This window comes from Varroa destructor, unplaced genomic scaffold, assembly GCF_002443255.2.
Source record: "Varroa destructor unplaced genomic scaffold, Vdes_3.0 BEIS01000002.1, whole genome shotgun sequence".
Lineage (NCBI taxonomy): Eukaryota > Metazoa > Arthropoda > Arachnida > Mesostigmata > Varroidae > Varroa > Varroa destructor.
The window spans coordinates 35,092,362-35,117,189 of NW_019211455.1; the positions used below are offsets into that span (position 1 = coordinate 35,092,362).

Consider the following 24,828-nt stretch of genomic DNA (forward strand, 5'->3'; position numbering starts at 1 on the left):
TTTCAAAAAAGGAGTTTTGTATTTGCCCAACATTTTACATCGTCAGTATCGTAATTAATAGCGTTTACGAACCTATTCATACATCTTAGTATACAAATCTTCTACATTGATTACATCTTTTCATTCGTTCGTGTTAAGTCATTAATAGGGACTCTATGATTTCTTCAAGCAATGCTTGAAAAACATCGTTCTGTATGGTTCGAGCCATACGAGATAATCTCTCAAAGCTACTTCTTGCTGTTTGGAGTGACGTAACATTAGTAGTATTACCACTTTGTACACTAGGATGAGATTGTTAAAAGGACGAACTGTGTCAATCTTCTTAGTATCAGTACAATTAGACAGCTGCCGGATGCTGCAGCTATCAAAATAAGCCTACCGTTTCATGTTTCCAGTAGCGTAAATCGCAAGCATTTAGCCGTCCGAGACGGCAAAAGCTAAGCTCGTAAAATGCAACCCAATGCACTTCGATAATTTCAAGCATTGAGGCGTGCAGAACAGTTACAAGATTTTTGGTTTTGTTAGCCCCTACAGCAACACCAGATGCTCTATAACTCGAGAAAGCTTTTTCCATATATACAGGAGTAACCTAAATGTCAGCGATGAATCTTTTGAGTTCAAAACAAAATAGCACAGCTTGTGTCATCTTGATCATTTTGCGAACGCTGTCCACCGAGATTTTCGATACAACGAAATTTACAAAAATGACAAACATTTAGATCATAAGCGCTAGTGCTGAATGTGTTTCATTCAATTGTCTCTTCCTCCCATGCGGACTTGGTACGACCTGTCTTCCTCCGGAAAGAAATAACGTGGACAAGCGGTCAGTCGCAGCCTGGTTATAGGCTATATATCTTTTAGCATTCGGAAAAACATCGAATGACGGAAACAATCGAAAACCGCCGCAACATCTACAAACACATCAAGAGAAAGATGTTTATTTTTTGTCGCATAGGTGACTGCTCTGCAAAGACGTGCCAACATACAACCTTGACGTCGACCTGAATTCAAAAAACCATATTTATTGGTTAATTATTTCGATTTCAAGATCCGCCTCAAGTAGACTAACCATGACATATAATCGACCAAAGCTATCGGACGGTAGTCACGAGATAAACTGTCAGTTATCAATCAAGTCAGTAGAAAAATCCTGGCAATTTGCCCACCAGTTTCAAGTTGCTGCCTCAATCAAGCCTAACTAAAAACCTCAGTGTATCAACGCTTATGATTTAGTCTAAACAATGCTTACTTGCGAACGCCTAACCAATTTATTAATAATAATCCAAGGATTTCAAAGCTGTTGCCTCGAATCCAGATTACATAGTCTCCAATGTTTCTCCAACGCAAGATTCTATACTCGTTTTTATTATTGAGAAGAAGGCATTATCCTACAGCAATCTAAATCAAATTCTGTAAGAGGGATCCTAGCGAATATAGGAGTTTGCGTTTGCTCTTTGGTAGAAATGGAACCCTTGTAACGATCCCCCCCCCCCCCCCAAAAAAGAACTTTCAGTTCCACCTCATTTCAACCGATACTCGTCGTCTACGGAGATGTAACACATGCCCACCTTAGGACTCGCAAAGATCACCAGAACATTGAAATCAAAATGAAAGCTGACTGTTGTTTGTTGTTTATCACAGCTAGTTTCGCAATATTTAAAATCATTCAATGAAAATTGTTGTTTGAGTGTCTAAGAAGCTGAACATACCGGTATAAGGGGTTCCGATGGTCAAATTGGTATAGCCTGAGTGAACTGGATTATTGTAGAAGGGATTGGCGTTACTGTGAGGTGAACTGTAGGTCCCTCCACCGGATGAGTTGCTGCCGTAAGCCGTAGCTTGCATGCTGAAAGGAAGTAAGTAAAGGAATATATCGTCGTCCGTTGTAACTAGATTGTATAAGAAGTAACCAGCAAACACTCAATAAAAAGAATCCTCTCCATCACTTTAATAACTAGATACGCTATATTATGGCAGTACTTATCCCAAAGAGCATTGTTTTTTATTTAGACGTGGTACGATTCGTCGACTATTTTCCGATATACTATCCATCGAATATTCAATCTAATTTATTTACATAAAAGTATTATTACCGTAACTAGCAAGCACGATTTTTATTATTGGTAATATTATCTTTATAATACAATTAAGAGTGATATAAGAGGGATGCGCAGACATTTTAAACAGTTATGGAAATAAATGGGCGGTAACACTAGATCGTACTCTTACAGCCTTTTCACTTTTAATAGAAGTAATTTTTCGACTTAAGGTGTTCCACTGTTTAAGAGAGTACACCATTTTACACTAAGCAGTTTTTCGGCTCCAGAAATATTTGTTATGACAGCGTTGATCTGGAAAGGACAGAGGTGACTTAAATGCGCATCACCTAACAAATACACATCTAGATATAAAAGAAACCTGCATGAATGTACAATAACTTTTAAAACAAATATATATGTAGCCAATATAGTAGGTTACCATCTAGATAAACAGATTCGAAACCCGTAGAGTGCATAATTTTTTCTAGAGTTAACGGCCTAAAAAATACAGTCTTTACTAAAACAATTTTTCAAATCCCTGTCAATTTGACATACTTGCCCTGCTTGTGATAAAATCTGATATCCATTTATCTTGTCAACAGCCCTGATTGAGGAACAAAGTGTTTTATTCAGTTAACTTTTCTGAACATCTTTACGCCTTTCAATTGAGTTTCATCCTACAACGTGGATATACTTGATTTTTAGCAGCTGTCTCATTGGCCTTTTTCGAAAATGTAAATGTTACGCAAAAAATAGTAAGCCGGAATAAAATCAAAGCATTACATAATGTGTTCCGTGCTGCACAGGTAATTAAAGAGCAGAGCGGTTTTTTGATGACTATAGCTTTTTGCAAAACAATTTTACAGGCGCAACATAAGCGCGTCTTTTAGAACACTATTACCTTATGGTTTGTTTCAGCAAAAAAATAAAAAAGGTTGCTGAGTCCATGAGCATTCAGAAAAAAATTGCTTTAGTCATGAGGGAAGCATCCTCTAATTAGAGAGCAGCATTTTTCCTACTGCTAACATTTACTCCAACGATAAAGATTTTGTGGTCGGGGACGAATCATTTATGATCACCGCCATCAAAGAGAACAGAATATTCAAAAAGTTATCTTAGCGAGTTCAGCGAGAACTTCTCTGATTTTTATGGTATGAAAGGTACTTGAGTTCCTTATAAACTACGCAACATGCCCGGTTTGCAATTAAATAACTGCTAGTTCGGAGTTGAGATACCAGTAGCATCATATGCGATATATACTTTTATGACCATTTAATAAGTTTTTGGCTCCTTTAGATATTGTTTTATCTTGTATCTTTGACATTGACGTATGAATCTTTTTTGAATTTCTTGGAAACGTCATAATAATTGGCAACAGCGTAGATCGTCGATTTTGGGTTTCCAAGAAGATTGATAGTCTCGCGTACAATGCTGCCGGCGCGCTGACTATCAACAAAGTCTGATGTCACTTCATACATAAAGCGCGAACATTAATGGATTAAGCGCTGTATTTATAGTCTTGCACCTTTGTTGGGGGTAAAACAAGTGTTTTTTTTTTTTAACTAACATTTCATGACTAAAGTGTCATCTAATTACGAATATTTCAGTTTCAAAGTTGTATGAAATTTTCCGATTGCGCTAATATAAAAAAAACAATCGCCATGTCAGTGCTGTGCACATGCATCTCGTTTTTTTCTATATTGTCTATTGTATCTTTTATAGTGAAGATATGTGTGCAAAAAACCTCAATTTTTGCCGTTTGTTTATGCATGAAGGGTGAAGCAAAATTCTTTTGATACTTAAATAGTCTTTATTTTACTTCTATACAATAAATTTGTAGACACCTGGTGGACGCAGTACGACCGACGAAATCATGCACGACATGATGAAAGCGATCAAGTGCACAACGAATAACGTGGGGAGCCTTTAATTTTACGCTAACAAGACGAAAAAGTGATCGAGGAGATAAAGCATCAAAGAGCCCAGAAAAAAGGCCAAAAAAAAGAGAGTAGCTGAGGTGTCTGAAAAGTTTTTCAACTTCATTAAGACCTGGGAAAAAACATTTGTAAATCTCGTGCAGACTAGGCAAGCATTGCTTAATAAAGTGAGGTTAAAGCTTAATCTACAAATGCTTCTGGTGAATATACGACAGATGGCCCAGTCGGTCCTTTTGGCTAATCTTATCACAGTAGCACAGATTAATTCATATGCGGAATTATTCTGTGTAGCTCCAAATTACTTATTAACAAGTTAAAGAAGTATAACTCTCAGTCTAACCAAAAGGTGCAGCGGGTCTCGGGAATGGGCTACCAGTATCCTTGGGCATGGCGTCATCAGAAATAATTTTCGGCTATCACATTAACGCCAACCAGGATTCCAGCCTTGCATTGTGTTGTTCGATAACGAGGTGGCTGTGTCAGCCGGAAGTTTTTTGGGACCCTACTCTTACTCTGACAATAACAGCAAATCAAACGACGAATTCTCGCTGGTGGCCCGTAATGAGCGCGCTGGCAGCAAATCAGAAAGTCGACCGCTTCATGCTTGTAAATTGATGGCATTGTTATCTTTGGAGCGCAGAGGACTGCGCCCAGTGTGGCAGGCCGAACCGCGGGTGCTCTCAAGCCTGCACAAGGCTCGTCGGGACGTCTCTCTGGCTATTTGTGATCTGAAAGCGCAGTATTATAGGAGGAACGGAATCCGGCGCCGAGCTCAGGAAAGGTTTCGAGTCTAGAACTCGCTAGTTGCAGCGTTTGTACGCAAACTACGCTTTTGGAACTAGTTATCAACCAGGGCGATAAAGTAAGTGTAATCTATCTATAGGGCACGAATACCTTAAATCATATAATGCAAAGATGTTTAGCCAGATTGAGGCTAAAGTGCTGAAGTTCGTTCAAGAAAGGCATCGCTGACAATTTAGAAAACTCGCGGCAATTTCTTCGGGGAATTGAATTAAACAGAACCGTTCACAACAGCTTGGGCTCTTCACTTAATTTAAGCCAAGGTCCTAGTCAGGATGAGTGGTCAAATAGATTTTTCTTGAGGTGAGACAACGATGTAATACGGTGGCGACGTCAAGTATGAGACGCGAAAAGACGGTGGACGCAGGTATATATGCATGAAATTAGGGTATCGAAGATGAATCCAGCGGACTTTGAATTAATAAGCTTTGAACTAGGTGGTTTAGAATGATATTTCAATATGTGTTAAAAGTACAAGCTTTTTTTGTCTTTGTGCTCTGACACCCATATATCTGCCATTACGTTGTTATATGTAATTTCTCTATCTACGACTTATCGAGGTAAATTGGGATATGCTTGTCCACCAGTCGCCCTTTTTTAAAGCATGGAAAGACCCGTAACCATTTAGGCCTAAATCAAAACAATAAACAGATGGAAACAAACGTTCAGTACTACTTTGCTCACACCGGTAAGCATTCGAGACATAGCAATGGGTTCTGTTAATTAACTGACCACACTGTGTTTTCAGATTATCTGCCAAAGGTCCATGAATCTTCTAAGAAACTCGAGACAGCGAGCTGCATTAGTTCTTTCATATTCGGCGAGTATCTAATGTTATTAAATGTCCCTGATGTCTGTTGAGACTACTAGTACTATCTTAAATCCGAACCTATTCGACGCCTGCCATCAGAGTCAATTTCTCTCCAACGGGATGCAATTCCATAGTCTGGTGTGTCTCCGGCTGGCGATAGAAACTGAAGTATCCGTTGTTTATGGCCGAGTCTAAAATTAGTTCACGGGGGACTCGTTTTTCACTCAGCTTTTTTTGCATTTGCATTATTTAGTTTATAGTTCTGTAATACGGAACATGCGAAATGCCAGTTTTCACCGAGACCTTTAGACTCTAGTTCTGCTTTTGTGAAAGTCCATGCTGATTGCAGTAGTGCGTTCTTGAGTTCCGACAGTTGACCTTAAATACTCCAATCTTTGTTCTTGAAGCATTCGCATAACTTACGTACTATACTTTCTTTTAAGGCCTTCTTGCCTAATGTATTTACCAATCTTTGATAAATTTTCGCGGCGTTGTGACCTTTGTGAAACGCAAGCTTGACCACTGAGCGTCTTCGAGGGTGTTTCACCTTTTAAACTTATGTCTTCTGGAATAAACTCAGTGAAAATTGGTTGTTTTCATACGCCAGCTTCCCAAATACTGAAATGTTTACCAACCGATTTTCACTGGCTTTCTTCATACTCTCGGCTCTGTTCAGGAAAGAGGTCGTTATTCCATCCCATATACATAAAAAGATAATCGAGTCAGTATCAACGTAGTTATTTCATGGTGATCAATTTGATTTCACATGAGATTGGGCTTTATAAACTTACTTGGTGTACGCTGCGTAGGGGGACGAGTCCTGGAAAGACGGTAGAGACTTCTCGGATGAAGTTGATGGAGGGCTAGACGCTATGGGTAGTTTTTCAGCACCGTGAGCACCCTGAGGTCCCATCGAATTAGGGCCTGAACAACCGAAATCCGAGTACCATTTAATATCCGCGGTGGCGCTTAGAAGCGGATAACCTCCCAATTCCACCTGGTTAGTTGGCGATCCAAGATTACAAAAATTACCTCCTGACTGCGCGTTTGGCTGTTGTGTGTGAAGCTGGTTTGCTAAAATCTGGGATGGGTGAGGGAAGTCACCGATGGTGTCACTTGGGGATGAGGAAGCCTCCGTCTTGACAAGAGGCTCCTCACAGGTCTCAGTCCTAGCGACCACGCCTGAGGTGTTGACTGGGCTGCTGAAAATACATGAATTATCAAACAAACGGAATAGAAGCCATCTATTTAAAAGATAAGCATAGGCGGTTGATAAACTGAAATTGCAATCGCGCGTGGCTTTTGTGTCATGAAGGTTCTTTAAGCAATATATTGTATAAACGTTTTTAAAAGCCGGGGTTTGCCCTAGGATCATAGTAACAGTTTATCCAGGAAAATAAAGTACAGCTGATCCATAAAATAATCACGTTAAGATAATAATATTAAATAAAGATTTTATCTTTCTGGTCCGTGATTAATAGGTATGATTTTTAAATATATTTAAAAGCTCTTAGTTCTTTGCAGAATATTGAAGCCGTAATATAAATTATGGATGCAAGGTCTACGAATTTCAAACCCCGAGGATTTTCAAATCCTGGTTCAGTGAAAAAGAGGTAGATATTTAGAAAAAAGGCCAAAGCTTTCAAATGCATATAATCTATAGGAACTCTGCACTATGCTGCATCAAGAAACTGGATATTCCGATAAAAAAATTATCGTGAAGGTACCTTACAAATACTTCTAACAAAATCCTCCACCTCTTTAACCAGCGCCAGATGAATTACAATTTATTTCAATGCACTAACAGATGCAGGACAGTGGAACGGGCGACGATTTGTTACTATGTCTAATACTAGAAACAAATTAGGACGAATAATTTTAAAGATAGCACCTTTAATTAGAAAGCATTATTTGTACAAGCTTTTGTATCTATTACTCTTTTTATCTTTTAAAAGAATTATGTAAAATTGCCCTTATTTTTTTTTCTTTAAACAACGAGTTTAATACACTTATCACAACAAGTATAACACAGTAGCGTTAGAGCAAAGTTCGTCTCTGATCAGGTAACCTTTTTTTGGTTAATACGCTACGTAAATTAGATATGCGTAGGCAATAGCACGTATTTCGTGTAGGTCAAATTCAGTGTGAGATTAACGTTTGCTCCATTCTATCTTCAGTGGGCAGATACAACAATCGCAAGCTGGTAGCTTTGACAGAGATAGATCAAATTCTGATTAAAGAAACAGGAGAGCATTCACACAAGTATAATATAAGAAACAGCATAACGTTAGAAGGAAAACTAAAACAAAATAAATTCACACAGTTCTATCCCTCGCAATACTTCATAAATCAGTACATCTTGTGTAATTCCCCCACCCTAGAAGCAGTTCGGACAACAACGTTAACAGCTTATTTAATTAGTCATATTGTGGTAGCTACAAGGACGCAATGTTTGCCCTCAATAATTAATTGTACACCTGGTTTTGCACAACGCTGCGAATGTCTGTCAAACCCAGTATTGCCTGTATGTCTGGTACCTATCATTGGCACAAAAAAAAAACGATTTTTAATCATATTAACTCAATTTACGTAAAGCGTATGCCGTTTATAGGGCGTGCCATATTATAGCGATATAGTAGTAGCAGTTTCTCAAACCCAACCAATTAACATTTTTATTCATCTTTGATAGTAGTAAGTTTTCGTAATATAGAACCAATATACACAATATAGCACATATTGGGAAAATCAATAACGTATCATAAGCAACAAGGGTAGATTAAATAATTTGTTTCAAAAGCTGGGAAGATGACGCATTACGAAAAAATTAAAACAGTTCTCCAAATAGTGAAATTTTTGTAAAAAATTAAACGTTCCATTTGCAATTTTTAAAACTCCAGTAGCAATTGACAAAAATTACATGCGCTTGCATGCAGGTTGATTTCTATTCTATGAAATGAGGTCAAGTGTGGCCTTACGTCGATACTTGTTGTTATAGCTTTGTGGTTTGCTTTACGTTGAAGGACAGGGACAGAAAGGACAGAACGAGCATTGGGAGGGGTCTTAGCAGGTGTCTGACTTAGGTCTTTTAGCTGGCAGTCTACCTGTGATTTTCGTTGTCCTTATGATTTACGCTACGAGGCGCTGGTATAGTCACGTGGCCATTCAGGGGAAGTCGACCGTTCTCCGAGCCATCTGGAGGCCCCACTCGCGCAGACGTCGCCTGTAGTAAACAAAGGGTTGCTACTCTATAGCTCTAAATAACCTTTGCTACCTAGAGTAGACTTTTTAGCAAAACACCTGCACCCAGAACAGGACGATACAATCGTATAGAGACATTTGATGCGACGGGTTTGTTTTGCACAGTAGCAGCAATTTTTCAGTAACCGCACAGTGAATTTTTGTGAGTAATCGATTCATAGCTTCACGTTACAGTAAAGTTCCTGCTTAGTAAGCTCAGCGAGCTTCATTGCCGTTATCTATTTTGAGAATAACAAAACATAGGGCAGAGTGTTTCGCAGTTTTTCATAAAAAATACGGCTTATCGAATTGTATGCATTCACGCTGATTTCAGAACGAAGAAATGTAACCCTATTTTTTCCTCTGCACACTTTAGCTCACCCAACCATAAGCTTACGTTTGTCCTCACCCGGTATTCGAACTCGCGTGTACTCCATTATAGTCCAAAATTAGAAATAAATAACTCTATAAATTATTTTCGCAGTAACTACTGCAGTATATACTGATAAAGAGAATTTCAAATATGTTTATCGACAAATATGTCAGCCAGAGCAAACGGCAGATTAACTTGAGGTATTGTTTCAGATTCACCTTTAGGAAGTGTTATATCTATAAGAACAAAAAAAATTAGAATTGTTTTAAAGGTTTAATGTCTTGCAATGTGTTTTTACATTCTATCTGTAGTACCAAGCACAAGTATCCATCATCACCTATCATATCTTAATTACGCCGCTTGTAAATGCGTCATTACAAGTTTTTTTAGCTACACACTGCAACGTATATATATAATGTGGGCTTCGTCTGAACTGTATAGAGTCTCTCAATCATTATCAAATGAAGCGGATAGAACAACGGAACACGTTTTGGCTCACTTACATATTAGAGAATCATTTTCCATATTGTCTTACGCGATAAAGGAGTAGATCGGATAATGGTTACTAACTCAGCCTTGAAGCCAAGCGTGCTAATCTTCAGTGACAATTTCTAGTAATGTGCGTCTAACTAAAGAGCATAGTATTCCAACACTGGTAGACTCACTTTTGGTTTCCTTCACGGTGGTCAAAGCATTTTTGTGATAATAAATAAACACTAGGTTTCGCGTTGCTATAGTTCCAAAGATATCGGCAGAAGCCAACACGAAACCCTCGTTTTTGAAAGGTGACCTCAATGTCATTGACTTTTAACCAGGACTTATGCCGCCTTCGCGGCGCAGTTATATTTAACACTAGTTTGGTAATATATTGCCCAATAACTGCGACAACGAAGTTGTTTGCGGCTTGAAAAGGGCTAATTTAGTATACATTACAATTAAGAAGCGTACTTTGTACAATACTGGAGACTAAAATACGAAGAAAACGTGTTAATATCAAATTTGGTGTGCGCGAGCTCTTTGGGACAATAAATCCAAACAAATATGAAAATTCATTTCTAACTATACTTTCATCAAATAAATTGCGTGAAGGCTAGTTGAAACCGGATCCGGTAGTCTAATAAGAACACTGTAAAAAATCACGCTAAACTGATATGTGTCCCATTAAACGCCTGTTTATTAATAAATCAAATGCAGTGGGTACTCTTAGAGAAATAATTTTTACTGAAAATATTATGTTTCATCTAAAGCTGGCCGTAAGTTCTGCGGAATTGCCTTTTCCTGGGATATAGTTACCTGCTGTATTTTATAATAAAAAGGTTTATCTTAAACATTTCGCGAAGGCAGACGACAGATAGGTGGCGGCGTTTTAGTTCTCGCATAAAAAGGAAATCCGTTTACCCAAATTAATATAGCAAATAAAAAAAGGGTTGATCGCCATAGGCATAGTTTCTCCGGACCATTCAATATCAATATTACCTTTTTTTTTTCCTAATTCTAATGTTTCCAGGAAGACATCAAGCTCATTAATGAGCACGATAAGGTGTGTAATACCGAAGGGACAAATGTCATATGAGTGATCCTAATTTACCGATAATATAATAACAGTCATGAGGTGTCTCCGCAACTTCGAACAAAATACTATAAATTGATTCAAATAGTTTGTTTTCCCGACCCTTGCGATGGTAGAAGTTCTGCGTCATAATCCATATGAGCATACATAACAATATTTCAACGGAAACTTAAATGAAGATTGTCCTTAGTCACGATAACTCAACTAACGAAGCACATGTCCTACTTTCTCCGAATCATCATTTAGTTTTCATAGAAAGTGACATCTGGATAAGGTAGGTTTTTGAACCTTTTGTGATTAATCGGAGTTTATTAATTAAGTGGAGATTGCAGTGAGTAGAATGAAGTTTTTGGTGGGTACGTCACTATTGATGGTTTATACTTAAAATTAGTATATATCCTTTCTTTAAGAATTTCGATACTTTCGGACTTTCGACCATAATGTTAAATATTTAAAAAAAAACGTCGATATAATAAAGAAGCAGAAAAGCTACATGATTTTTTTTAAATCAGGAGACTCGAATCTTTTAACAAATACGTATTTCTGTTTTTCAATGATGAAAACGCAATCTAATAAACCTATGACAAACCACAGGACAGCCAAAGCAACGCTGAAATGGGTACGCAAGTCGGCAAGTAACCAAAAAAAAACAGAGACAATCAAAAAGTTCTTTGTTCACAGAAACCCAACAAATGAAAAACCTTGTCAACGTAAGATATACCTTGGGATTATACTAAATGCACAAAACGATGCAGTGGTCATCAATGAAGTGAATTTCCCAGTTGAAAATATGTACAATCATCAGCTCAAGAAGTCCCACTAATAAGTGCAGTAAAGTTTCTAAGCGAGTATATGAACGAATCATTAGATATCTTTTTAAGTGCCCTACTGTTGCCAGCGCTTCATCACACATTAGGAATTAGACGAACTTCCGAACCTTTTTAACTACCCAATAGTCTACCCAACTTTTAATGAAAACTACAGGTCGGAAATTTGAAGAATTTTTTTTTTGAAGATTCCAAGTTTGCGCTTAAAACAATCATCCCCAATCATTTGTTGGATAAACTGTTAAGCTAATTGGGACTATTTCATCAAGTGGAATAACGGCCTTTTTACATGATAATTACTTCTGTTTCTAACTCAACATAAGCCACGAGCCATCATAAAGAAAAAAGACGTTTGGCTACCCGAAAAGCACTACCTTAACACCATTTTTTTATATCCTGTACTCGAGTTCTCTCATTTACCTAGATCCTGATATGAGAACTATTCCATGCCGATGATTTAAAGACGTGTGGCCGACGGAAGATTACCGAAAAATGCAAACTCCAGGATCTTTAAATGACAGAGCGAACCATTTTTTTTTAAGTTTAAACTTGTAAGTGCAGTCCTACAATTTAGTCGTGACAATCTAATGAATATATATTAAATTTATTATAAAAAATCGACTTCAGCCAATTACACACCAAACCTAAGAGTGACAACGTGAACTAGTTTCAAATATAGGATTCACGTAGCAGAAATCGCGGCACGCGATTTTTGAAGAACGCACAAAATTTACGCTCACTTGTTATTAACAAGCCTGATCTGTGCCACGACTTTTTGTTTATTACACTACGTCTACATTAACCTATGCGTACTCAGAGTAGAAAAAAACCAGTCAAATATAGGAAGCTGCTCCAATATGTGCAACGGAAATATGTGCATTGCGTTCTCGTAAATGCGAAGCTGATTTCAATTGAGTAGCATATCGATTTTTAAAAAAATATTAGGTTGGAACACGAGTACTTTCAGTTCGTTCTTAATGTTTCTTTTTTTTGCTACTTAATTGTTTGTCCTTTTTGATAAGTCACTAAAAAGCACTATTTTCTGTAGAGTTTGAGCAATAGACGGTATTTTGCAAGCTTAAAAGTTCATGTTAGAATTTTTGGGTGGAAAAAAATGTATTTTCAACACATACTCTATTTCACCCCTTGCAAAGATAAGCAATAGTAGCAGCAAAATGAGCTACTTATGCCATATACGATGTTTCGCTCCATGCCAAAGAGGACTCTCAAAAATTATTTAAAAAATGCAATAATGTAATTAGCTAATAATTAATTGCAGGATGCACATCTCCTAATCGTCGAGAAAGAAAATGGCCAGCATTAGTTTGTGAATTGGGCGAGAAAATAAACCGCAGTGCGATCGAATCTACGAGATTTACTCAACAATGAGAAGCTTGGGTACCTCATAGATTGAATGGATATCACAAAGAAAGACGGTTTTCCATTGCCTCTCAATATTTCGCCGGACGCTAAGCAACACGCAAGCGTAATGGCAGGTTTCTATTCAAAATGGTCAACAGTGATTGGAAGCAATGTACTCACATAGATGTAAAGTAAAGAAAAGAAAGCTGCTTTACATGTCTAACATGCACAGAAACAAACTAGATCTTCATCCTAAGACCGCTTCGATTTGCGTTTCGTGTGTTTCGAAGGGTCTTATATACAGAAAAATGTTTGAGAAGAATGAAGCAATAAACAAGGATCTACATGTGTTCCAGTAGTGTTGAATGAACGAACTTATCCAACAGACAAAAACAGATAGACTAGGCAACTTCATCCCTCTTCGCATATCTGGCCGCACATGGTGAAGAATGTAAAAGCTGCCCTGCAAGAGCTTAAATTGTAACCTGTCGCTCCGATGAATTATGACCTTACCAAATTAGTAACCGTAGATTTGATGAATTAGGTCTCAAAGCCTGGCTGGACAAGTTTTTCATCACCCACGTATAGATTAAAAAAAATTAAGCAACGTTGTACGTAGTCGGCCTATGTTGCCCACTCCATTACCTTCAATTATTTTTGTCCTACCGCATAAGTTCACTAGAGTACTTTACGCATTGCCATTAAAAAAGATGAGAAAGGGAAAGCATACAGTAGTTAAAGAAAATGAGCGAAATCGTATTGTTAACAGTTGTATGTTTATCTCGGTTTTGGGACTCTGTTTACCGTCAATAGTACCAATTTTATTTACCAATGGCCGAAAAAGGTGCTGACTTATAGGCGCGAGGTGTTGAGAGTATGGTGATCGCAGGAAAACGTCTTACTCAGGCTCTTGCAAAACGGCTCTCACTATCTCAGTATCTCACTGTCTCACTTCTTTGTGTAGTCTGGCATTCCCACAGAGAAGGATGACCTAGTCTTGCCTATGAAGCTTTTTTTCTGTTGGATGGCCTTCTGCACTCGATCCATATACAGATCCTTGTTGACTGTCTTACTCCGCTTAAGCACTCATCGTACAATGCCCCCACAGTTCCACTAAGTCTTCTTGAAATGGAAATCTGAGTTAACTCTGGGCTTAAGCATATCTCCTGAAGCTACCTACCCACTTATCTGATTTATATATAGATGATCAAAACCTTCAGTGGTGATAACTCAGTGTAGAAATGTGGTATTGTGGTTACTTGTCGTTCGGTGCTGAGCAAGATGTTAAGTGACAATAAGAGAGGTCGTGTTTCTTCATACTCTTCACTCGATTTTAAAACACCTAGGGTTCTTTCTAGTAAATCCCACAAATCGAAAAATGCAATTTTCTTTTAATTGGAACCTTTGTATTCCGATCCACTGTCCAATTAAATTATCTATATACAGAAGAAAGAAATATATAATAAATAGGAAATAAATAAAAGGGAAAATTAAAGATGAACTGTCATTGCTTGTGTTCCAATGACATAAAATTGAATTCCTCATCAATAAGTACAGGTAAACAAAACCAATAGCAATGTTATCACCTTCCCCCTTGGAGTGGAAGTAGTTTTTAAACGAGTGCTGATAAAACAATTAGGTGAAAATGAATGTTTGCGTTATCATATATGATACATCCGAATAGATGAGAACTTGTGGTTAAAATGAATTATGGGACAACCACATCGGAATTTCTTTTGCCAATGTTTGACTGTGTGGAAGGAAAAATTGGCGAAGACGACTAGATATCGAATTATGCTTCTCCTTTGTATTTCACAGTTGCAGCTTTAGTAATGTTGTATAATTATTAACTACGGTACTTATTATTGCCTCTTTTGGCTAGAATTATTTTATTTTTTCGTAGTCAACCCAAAATGGTTATCTTTTTCGATATTTGTTGTTACGTGCACTTTTTTGTTTGTGGCAAGTAAGATTGAATCCTGGGGTATCTGAAAGTTAAAAGATTGACTTAGTATAGTTAGAAAATTAGGCTTCAAGCCAAATATCGGTCCGCACTTATATTAAAAATGAAAGCATTGGATTTTTATAGTATGCCAAAGCTGACTTAAAAGCTTTTTTGTGTAACAAGCCTAGTTGCTTCGACATGTAGTTGTAACGTGTTATGACATGCGGCACTTTACATTGTAAAAAGGAGCAGTAGGGATAAATATATCGGTCTAAAACGCTCCTATACATCTAAAGCTCCTAGAGTCATCACGAAAACCTTTTGCCGAAGGTAAAAAGTTTTGCAAAGTCTCTATTGTAAGTGCCCAGTAAAGGAAAAGAATTGAAGCTCGCATGATCACAGCATGAAGGTACAATTTGAATATCTACCTATGGAACTTGAATACACTGAAAAATGTAGTTTTACTAGCTCTCATACTGAAAGTTTAGGCTACATTAAATTTTTTTTTTATAAAGTCTGCATAAAAAATATTATCGCCTGAACAGAAGCATATTCTTTTAAATCATGTTAGATAATATCCCAAAAATATGCAAATTATACCTTAAAAAAACCTTTTCACTAAGAGACTAAACTATGATGTTGAATAATTATTTATTTAGAAAGATTTGTAGATATATCCTCCTTGTAGCTTGCAAATAACAATATATGCAACAAATAATAATAGCCGAATCTGAGTTAAACAAAAAAATAAAGATTCACAAGTAAATCCTTCTGATAGCATGGGTTATACTAAAATTTTATATGGATTTTCATAATCTCAAACCGATAATGAAACCTGTGGAAGTTTCTTTTGAAAAACGAGTGTTCCTTCTGTTTATGTCATCTTACCACAAACTTTTAAATTTACTTGGTTCGTATTATCGTTTTGCGGAATTTGCGAAAAAATGGTATAGCTCCATCAGTTTATGATCTGAGGAGATAATCTTAGTGGAACAGGCCATTTTTGTCAAAATTTATAAATTGCTTGACGTCATAGAATCAGTGCGCGAAATAACCGGCACCATCAATCTGTATAAATAAACGTGAAGAAGGCTGCTAATCTCATGTTTGTCTATTTTTAGTTTTTTTTTTTCCAAGAATAGTTTTGTTATTAACATGAAGTTTGTTAGTGTGAAGCTTAACCGAACGCCTTTTGGTTGCCCATTCGATTCAATTAGGCCAGCGCTGCACAAAAAGATCCACTACATCATTTCTATGCTCTGAGACTCAGTACGCGCAGTTCTCTGTGCAGTTAGCTCTTGAACCAAGTGCTTCAATTGTATCTAAGGAAAAAGCTCTTTTATCAATACATCAGTAGAGCAGTGTAGGAATAGCACGAATATGGACTTCAATCAAAGCACGCAGGATTAACGTGAGGTATTGCGATTACTGAAAAATTCGGCCATAAAGCTAGAATTTTTTTTACCGGCTCTTAGGCTGGAGTATCTTACAACTTTTTTAAATTCCGCGAATGTCAATGGCTGTGACAGATCAGTGGCTGCCAATGAAGGATCTTTTGCTCTTGCGTTTAACTCGCTTTTATAAACAGCTCAAGTTCTTCACTGTCGTTCAACAGAGAAATAACCGATAGCTTTTTCTAAACGTCGTCATTGTTATTTATATCTGTTTACGGCTGCGTGCGACGAAAACCACAAACTGCAGTCATATATGCATCGTCGTTGGCTCGAAATGCTGCATTTGGGCAGCGGTGCCGCTCGGCTTCCAGCCAATAATTGTACTGTGTATGTACATTTTAAGCATTAAAAAATAACACGCAAACTGTAGAGTTTCAAACTGTTTTGTTGACGAGATTTAAAACAGCAACCCTGTTTTGATTACTTTCAACCTTCAGGAGACTGGTCGCCTCTCCACAACATTCACCACACTGCTGGTGTAGTTGAGACAACGATTTGCGCGAGCTATCGGGCGAGCTGCATTTTTTTAGTTCGTAGATTACGTACAATACATTACATATATAGAAAACTAAGAGATGGAATAGGAAAAAGTATATTTATTTTAGTTACAATAAAAACAAATTATCATTTTGATTTCCTAGTGAATTGAAACAGACCGTCAAAATGTTTCATCTAAGGATTCGAACTCCATTCGACAAGCTGCAGCCAAGGATGCCACCACTGGACTTTGTGCAAGAACACCTACCTAAGTTTAAATATGACGTTCTTAATTTGTCCGTTGTTAATTTTCCTATTAACTAATTATTTACTGTTGTTAGGAAGTCGTCAACAGGGAAAATGAGAGGCATGTCGTTACTAGTGGGCAAGCGTTTTTTGGAGACTGTAAGTGACACTGGCATCTTATGCAGGAAATTTGTGCCTATAGAACTAAAACGATGAGTAGCCAATCTACTGAATACTTTATCTCAAGGTTAATCTAATTATCACAACGATAAGAGAGTGTCAGTCCTAATGACAAAAACATAGACCCGAACAAGCTCAAGGTGGAAAACTATTTGATCCTAGACGTCGTTTGACCGCAGCTATTGTTGACTCAATATCTGCGATGTATTGAGCATCAACAAGAAGTTCACCTGCAAAATCACTTTCACGTTACAAACATATAAAGTTTATTAAGTTAATAATTCATACGTCGTTTTGTATGTACGACCTCGATGAACGTATTATGATAAGCTCAACATCTAAGTCGCACAATTGCTGCGCCAATGTGGCAGATCCGACAACGACTAAAACTCATTGTTTAAACTGGCATCTTTTAGCTTATTTAGCATTTAGCAAAATAATCCGTGTATCAGGATGACCTGCCTTTTCGCTCGTGCGGTGGGTCTTTTCCTTATTGTCGCTCTTGCCTTGATCTTTGTCGTACTAATGCGTGCAGTAACGCTTCCAATCGCTTCCAAACCAACAGTATCTGCCTGCTGTGCCCGACAAGATATAGCAGCAGAAAAACAGAGGTTGCCGGAAAAGTAGAGGCCCCGAAGGGACGTAGAGCGGCGTTTTGACAACTTAGCGGCGATGATGCTACGCGGCCAGCGGACAGACGACTAAAAAATAAACCACAACGACTTACGCTCAATCGCGTGTTCTGTTGTTGTTGTATGATGATGGCGGTGATTGTTGCTGTTCTTAGTCCCTCTTAATCTTGGGTTTAGTTGATCTCAAAGCCGTTGTTGTTGATGCTGCTTTATTTGCGTCAGTGCAAGATAGAGTATCAACATTAGCTGGTGCACAGGCATAGACAGAGGCAATAATTTGTAGCGGCACTATCGCCATCAGCAGTCCAGTAGCGTCGTCATACGGCAACAGAGGGAAAGGCAATCTGCTGGGGAATCCTTGGCTATCGCATGCAGCTAGAGGTATATAGTAAGGGTCCGTCTTTGCCTTAGTGAAACTAACTGCATGATCCTTTTTGAAGACCTTTTGGTGAAATAATTTAATAATAATAGGTAAATGTATCGATTTCTTTCCCTAACGTTTTGCAAGCTAAATATAGATATAGGCAAACAAAAGGTTTTAACGAGGATTTTTTGAAACAAATTGCGTTTCAATTAGTAGCTTTTGGTCGACGCCATGCAGGTGAGATTTATAATCGTCGAACATTTTACTTATAAATTATTCATAATAATTTTTCACGATGTTGGTAACATGCGTGATACTTTATAATTTTTATTTTGTGCAAGCCTAGACCGACGAACACATGCATTTTTGTTTGCAAATATTACTTGTGAATACTGCTATGAGGATTGCAAAAGAAATGTGTACCCTGATATAAGTGTCCCATATCGATATATATATACCTATATGTCAATTTTAAGTGAATTTCGATAGTAGTGCCTCCGAGTCGTTGAAATCGAGAAGATTGAGTCGTACTGTAGAGTTCCTGCTGATGGTTTTTTGCCGCTGCAGGTTCCGCCGCATCAAATTACACCCGAACTCTGCAGCCCCCTTCTAGACAGGTCTTTATCTACGATTGAGCACAACAGCTAAGTTACAATGAAGCACTTGCACTTTTGATTCTCCGGAAGTTCTTCTTTCCGATCCTGGTATACGATTCACTTATTGACATTCATTCTTTACTTCTTGTTATTTTTTTTTTTGGTTTTTAACTTTTTCAGTCGCATTAAAACTACGTTATTGTCTCTATATAACACAGCTATATAAAATAATAACCTGTCTATTTTATTTTTCAAACGCATCCTTATGTCAGACAAGCGGGTTCATGGTCGCCAGCTCTGGTACGTAGTATATATGTGCTTACGAACCTCTCCATGTATCAAAGAAAAAGACATTCCCCATAATCGTGTACCACGATTCTGAGCTAAATGCGTTTACTTGTTCTTGAATTTACGTATAAAACAAAACTGTTGTTACGTCACACGGATGTTTAACAACGCGGTATTTTGAAAGACAGCTAAAAAAAAACTTATCGAGCTCATTCCAATAGTATTTATAAACATGATTGAATTAAAACTCTTGATAGGAAAAGACTTCAGATAATATGAACGTTAAACTAAGATTATCTGAATGTTATTCTTGTTATAAGCAGATTGGTACCGACTTTGTGACCTGCTTTGATTGGTTGACATATAAAATGCCTTTGCCGGAACAACCTCTGCCAGTCCAATGGAGTTGATCAAAAATGTGTTTGATACGTGGACGAGTGAGCAACTCAAGTGGTCTTTCATAAACTATTGGCCTCACCTCGGCAATCTACTTTATTTAGCTAGCAGTCGGCGCGATCAAACAGATAGATACTCAACATACGACTAACTTTGCCCAGAAAGTGTTTGAGGTCGCTCTGTAGGGATATGTCTAATAACTTTTCTGTCTCTAAAGAATTGTTTAACTGTTTTTCAAGAATCAAAATGCTGTGAGAGCTTAACAGAAAATACTGTCACTCCAGGTGACAATTAAATTCAAACAACTAATTTTTGTATCTGGTAATCAGGGTACAGCCACCACGCAATCAAAGAATTTTAGCGGTGCATCATATTCAAAGTAACGTGAGGACTTCGGTACAGCCCGTGTTCTGTCATTATGTTATTTGATCCCATTGATTTTATAACAAAATTAATCTACAGTTCAAATCAAACACAGACTGGCTCGGTTACTACCCTTCCGTTATACAGTTATATCTGTCCTGCTATAAATTCAATGTAAATATTTTGTCCCCTTGTTTCAACATTGTCCCAGTTAGTGCACTGTAGATTTACATATGGCATCTTCATATAGAACACAAGCGTCATATGCATGCAGCCGCTTATATAAGCCTCCATTTTGAGCCAACCATAGTAGTCATACGCAACGTTCGAGACAATATCACTGAAATATCTAAGTTCTTACAATCTTCTCTGTAGGCATAATTTCCTGTGTCACGAACTCTTTCGAAGTCACGAAGTGTCACGAAGTCTTTTAACACCAAACTTGTTTTTGACTGAATACGATTAAATAGAAGGGAGGGCTGGAATACTGGTAATGCTGCGTCCAACTCGGGGAACGACGAATAAAGCATTTGATACGACGTAGATGTATGGACCATATGCATCTAGCTACGAAGTTCTCGATTCTTTTCTCACCTTTTTTTGGGCGGTAACTATCCAGAACCAGCAATATAGACAGATATATACAAATTAAAGGTGGAATGTCACGAAGCTGTTGCTTATGCTTTTTCGTGGCCCGAAATAAAATAAATGTAATTGGCTGTTAATTGAAAGTGGTTAATTTTATAATAATAGAAACTGTTCATATATCTAGTTAAAAATGCAACCAAATAACTGTCTGTTTCTAAAACCTCCACTACTTATTATTTTGCAAGCGTTTTTCTTTTCTATACTGTTAGGTCGAAGAAGTGACTATAGTCCAACGCTGTACCAGCTTCGCGTACTCAATCATCCAACACTTTGTCGTCTCGTTCGAAGTAATTTTCCCCCGAATTCACTGCACGTGTGCTACAGTTAGCCCAGTTTTAGGGCGCAATCTCTGCTCTTATCTCTTAGATCCAATCGTTTTCTGAATTTTGGGGAAAGGAAAAAGTCGCCATCAGTTAAATATGTAATTTCTTTTTGATAAAAATCTTTTTTTTGTAGAAAAAAAAAGCGATAGTTAGGCGATTACCTGAGTCCTCACATCATTCCAGTACACCGAAGGCTCGTTATCTGTCTTGACGCGCTGAAGAAAATGCGATTCTTCTTTGAATACGCTAAAGTTTTCGTTCTCAGTAGCATTGTTGTTTATTGACTAGTTTGCATTTGCTCAAGTTTAGGTCCTTTCTCTTAACTCTTACTGTGAGCCTTCTCGCTTCCAAACGATATTTCGAAATGGTTCTAAGCGAATACCTAACTGCTTTGCAAGCTCCCCGCGGAAATTCGGCAATCCTCATTGTCTTTTGTTTTTCGTAAAGTGGCTAACAAGACTTGAACCCCCGACAGTGACTTACATCATGGTGCCCAAAAGCCTTTTACAATATTGGCAGGACTTGAGATTCTTGTAACGAAACACAGTGCATGTTATTTTTTATTGCACATATTTATATACTTCGATTGTCTGCGGATATTAGACAGCCACAGAAATATGGCGCCACAAACCCGGTTACGTAGTCGCTTTTAGTCGACAAAGGCTAAGGGTTTTATTGATACTTTTTTTTGTTTAATAGTACGTATTTCAGGTGCAATCAAATGCAAATTAGGTATTCTTTACAATTACATCTTTCCTGAAAGCATTGCTTACATGCAAATCGTACTCTAGCGTGAACTAGGACCATTGTAGATTTAAAGTTGGAAATTGCCCATAAAAGTAGATCTGCAAATAAATGAGTGTAATAAGTTGTAATAACTTTGTCGTTTATGACAGCTATGAGTGGAAACGATAAGCACACTCGTAGCTAAAACGTAACAAACAGAAACTCCAGCAATGATTACTGAAATATTGTATATAAAATGTTTTTTTAATTTTTATCAGAAAACTCATTTAGAAGTCAAGCCCATTTAGGTGATGCAGGGAATCTCGTTTTGCGTAAATCAACGTACGAATAGACGGAACTGGAGATGAGAATACGCTGGCACTCTTTACACAAAACTTCCTAACGAGCTTTAGAAAGCTATTATTCAATGCCGTTTAGTGGCGGTTGTGTGCAGGTGCACCGAAGTTTTTCTGCATGCTAAGAATGTGCAAAACTAGAAAGGTACGTTTTTTTTCCGCTTTCTATTGATCTAATTTTCACTTCCTTGCTAATTTTCTTTTTATTCATAGCATTCAGTTCTTCAGATAGAATGCCTTGTCACGTATGAGCAAACGAAAGCCATAGTTGTTAACGTTGCATACGTCTAGGAAGTTTTTGTGTATCGATACGTAGATACGCTCGTATGTGACATCTTGCTTATTAAATCATTTTTCGTAATAGTGCCCGATCGGTTTACGTAAGTAATCCACTTACTTGCAACAGCACTTGCTCTTACACACAGGGAACTTTTGTACTTTCCTACTTCCAAACGTATCTTGTGAATATGGATTTCACATGGGATCCCAAAGTCTAGTCCGAAAGGCCAATATTTGCACACACGAGCGAACCCTTTATATTCAAGAACATTTTACTTCTGAAAAATGGTTTGTTACAATTTAATTGTTTTTATTCTCACTTAGATTCAAGGAAAAAATATTTTTTGAAACAGTATTTTTAACATAGTGCAGTTACCATTTGTACCTGTCCGTTTGATTATATTGCTAAAACTCGTTAGGCTTCAATAACTCATGTTATCCAATTCTATTGGAGATAGTGTAAACACTTTTAGCAAGGTACCTCCAACATATGCCGGCAGACAGAAGCAAAAGACCGAAACCCGCCGAAATTTTGGTTAATCGCGAACTGCTATATGTATATACAACCAAATTTGCGTAGCGGTGGGCTTTCGATTTGGAAGGAATACAACCTTTGGTCGTATAGGACATAGCCACTATCCATTTATTTAGGGACACAGAAAACAAAAACAAATGATTCATGCTGTGATGGAACAGCTTCATTCTAAGCTAATAAGTTCAGCTAGCGCACAACAAAATTCTATATTATAGATTGGAACTTAGCTTGGTGACGTTCAGCAGTTGGACGGTTATGAAATATTTCACAGTAGTACTACTTATAAGTCGTAATGCACTCCTATTCATAGCATCAGAGCAAAAAAAAAAAGATTTTTCATTATAATAGCACAGACTTTCGTTTCTTGCGAAAAAATCATCTGCAAACAACCAGAAGGACTGTGCGTTTTTGAGACGACATATGGACAGCATTCTTGTAATCATCCCTAAGAAACATAATTCGGTATACAAAATAATACCGTAATAACATCTAAACTCATGAAATATAGGACATCCAATGCGTGGTAGAAGTAGATAACTAAGGAACGATTATACTCCTAGATAAGAAACACTAAATCGTTCATGGTGTTTATCCACGGAAAATAGTTAATTTTTGAAACAATATATTAAGTTTTGATGTCCAGGTTTCATGTGCTACCACTTTACATTTGGACGTGAGACATTAAAATCGGACCAATATCACGCTTAAACACACGGTTACCTGATGTATAGCCAGCATAAAATAACGGCTTGTAACCCATTTTTGCAGCTTTCCACCCACTTGTCGCGGCGCCACCGCAGATATATATATTTATTTATAACGACATAATTATATACCGCCACATACAAAGCGTGAAATAGTGAGCTTTTGCCTTTTTGAAGTTTTTTCACGAGCAGAGTTTCAGTCGAAGTATGCACCATGATCATTTATGACCGACTGTTATTTGGATGACCCTTGACTGTAGAACTATAAAGCACGGAATTGCATTTTCTATATCATGTTGATATTTTTCCTATTAAAAAGTGGAGAAAAAATAGTAATCCGTCGAAGCAACATCTGGTAAGTATGGTGGAAGATAGAGCTTCCGACAGAAACTAACACCTTGATTCTTCACATTACATCGAGCGTTGTCGTGCGATGAAAGCGGTTTATTTCTGTTCACTAAGCTTATCTATAGACCTCTTAATTGTGGAAAGTATATTTAAACCTTAATAAACGAACCGCTACTCAGGAAACCATAATAGGTAACACCTATACTAGACCACCAAATAGATACAGCTGTGACAGATGTGTATTCACGTCACGGTGATGCCCCGCCAGTTTAGTTGCATCAACCATATGATGTGATCGTCTGCGATTATTATAGGAGCTTCATTTTCACCGCAAGTAACAATACAGTGCAATAATGGGTCACTGTGATAACACTGGGAAGAGAAGTAGGTGTCTCTACATCCTCGTTTTTTGATTCTTGCTTCAGCTAGGCTAACACCCGTAAACTATAGGGTCTTATACGGGACTCATTTTCCAGGCTAAACTTTTCAAGTCTAAACTATTGTTCCTGAACTTTTTCACATAAAAGGTTCCCCATGCTTCTAAAAAAGATCGTTGATTTAATAGGGCGAGCTGTTTCTGGCTGTATTTCTAATATCGAACCCATTTTTATAAACTATTTGAATTTTCTGATTTTCGTGCCTCACTGAAGATATCTCCCAGAATACAGGTCAAACTCGAAAACAAATAAAATGCTGCAGCATTATAAATTGCCACTCCCTGAGTTCAACTTCGTTAATTATATAAAAAAAAAAATCTGTCAAGTATATCTGGCTTGTGCAGGGTTTTGAATATCAGAAGTTTATCAATGTGATCAAATACATTCATTTTTCGTACACAAACTATTAGATCAAGAAAGAATGAACCCGAATAATAAAAGCAAAGTGTTCTTGCAAGTGCGTGTTTTTGTATGTTCGGATGCATCTTATAAGGCGCTGAGGTCTTTAGTAGGGTGATAGTACACTTCCCATTTTCTTTGCCTCCTATGAAGCATTGCTTGTTGTAGAACTTCT

At 37.5% G+C, this 24,828-nt stretch overlaps 1 protein-coding gene across 4 annotated transcripts in view; it reads right to left on the reverse strand.

Moving 5' to 3' along the window:
* Positions 1-24,828, reverse strand: part of eya (eya transcriptional coactivator and phosphatase 2) — a 63,497-nt gene that overhangs the window by 31,312 nt on the left and 7,357 nt on the right. Inside the window, exons 2-4 of one of the 4 annotated variants that reach the window (XM_022792318.2) lie at positions 8,690-8,808; positions 6,380-6,787; positions 1,710-1,846 (exon numbers count right to left, since the gene is read on the reverse strand). In XM_022792318.2, the coding sequence (XP_022648053.1) occupies positions 1,710-1,846; positions 6,380-6,787; positions 8,690-8,808 (664 nt within the window). Of the gene's footprint in view, positions 1-1,709; positions 1,847-6,379; positions 6,791-8,689; positions 8,809-24,828 lie in introns of all 4 variants that reach the window. The other 3 variants (XM_022792317.2, XM_022792320.2, XM_022792319.2) reach the window with 3 other exon arrangements.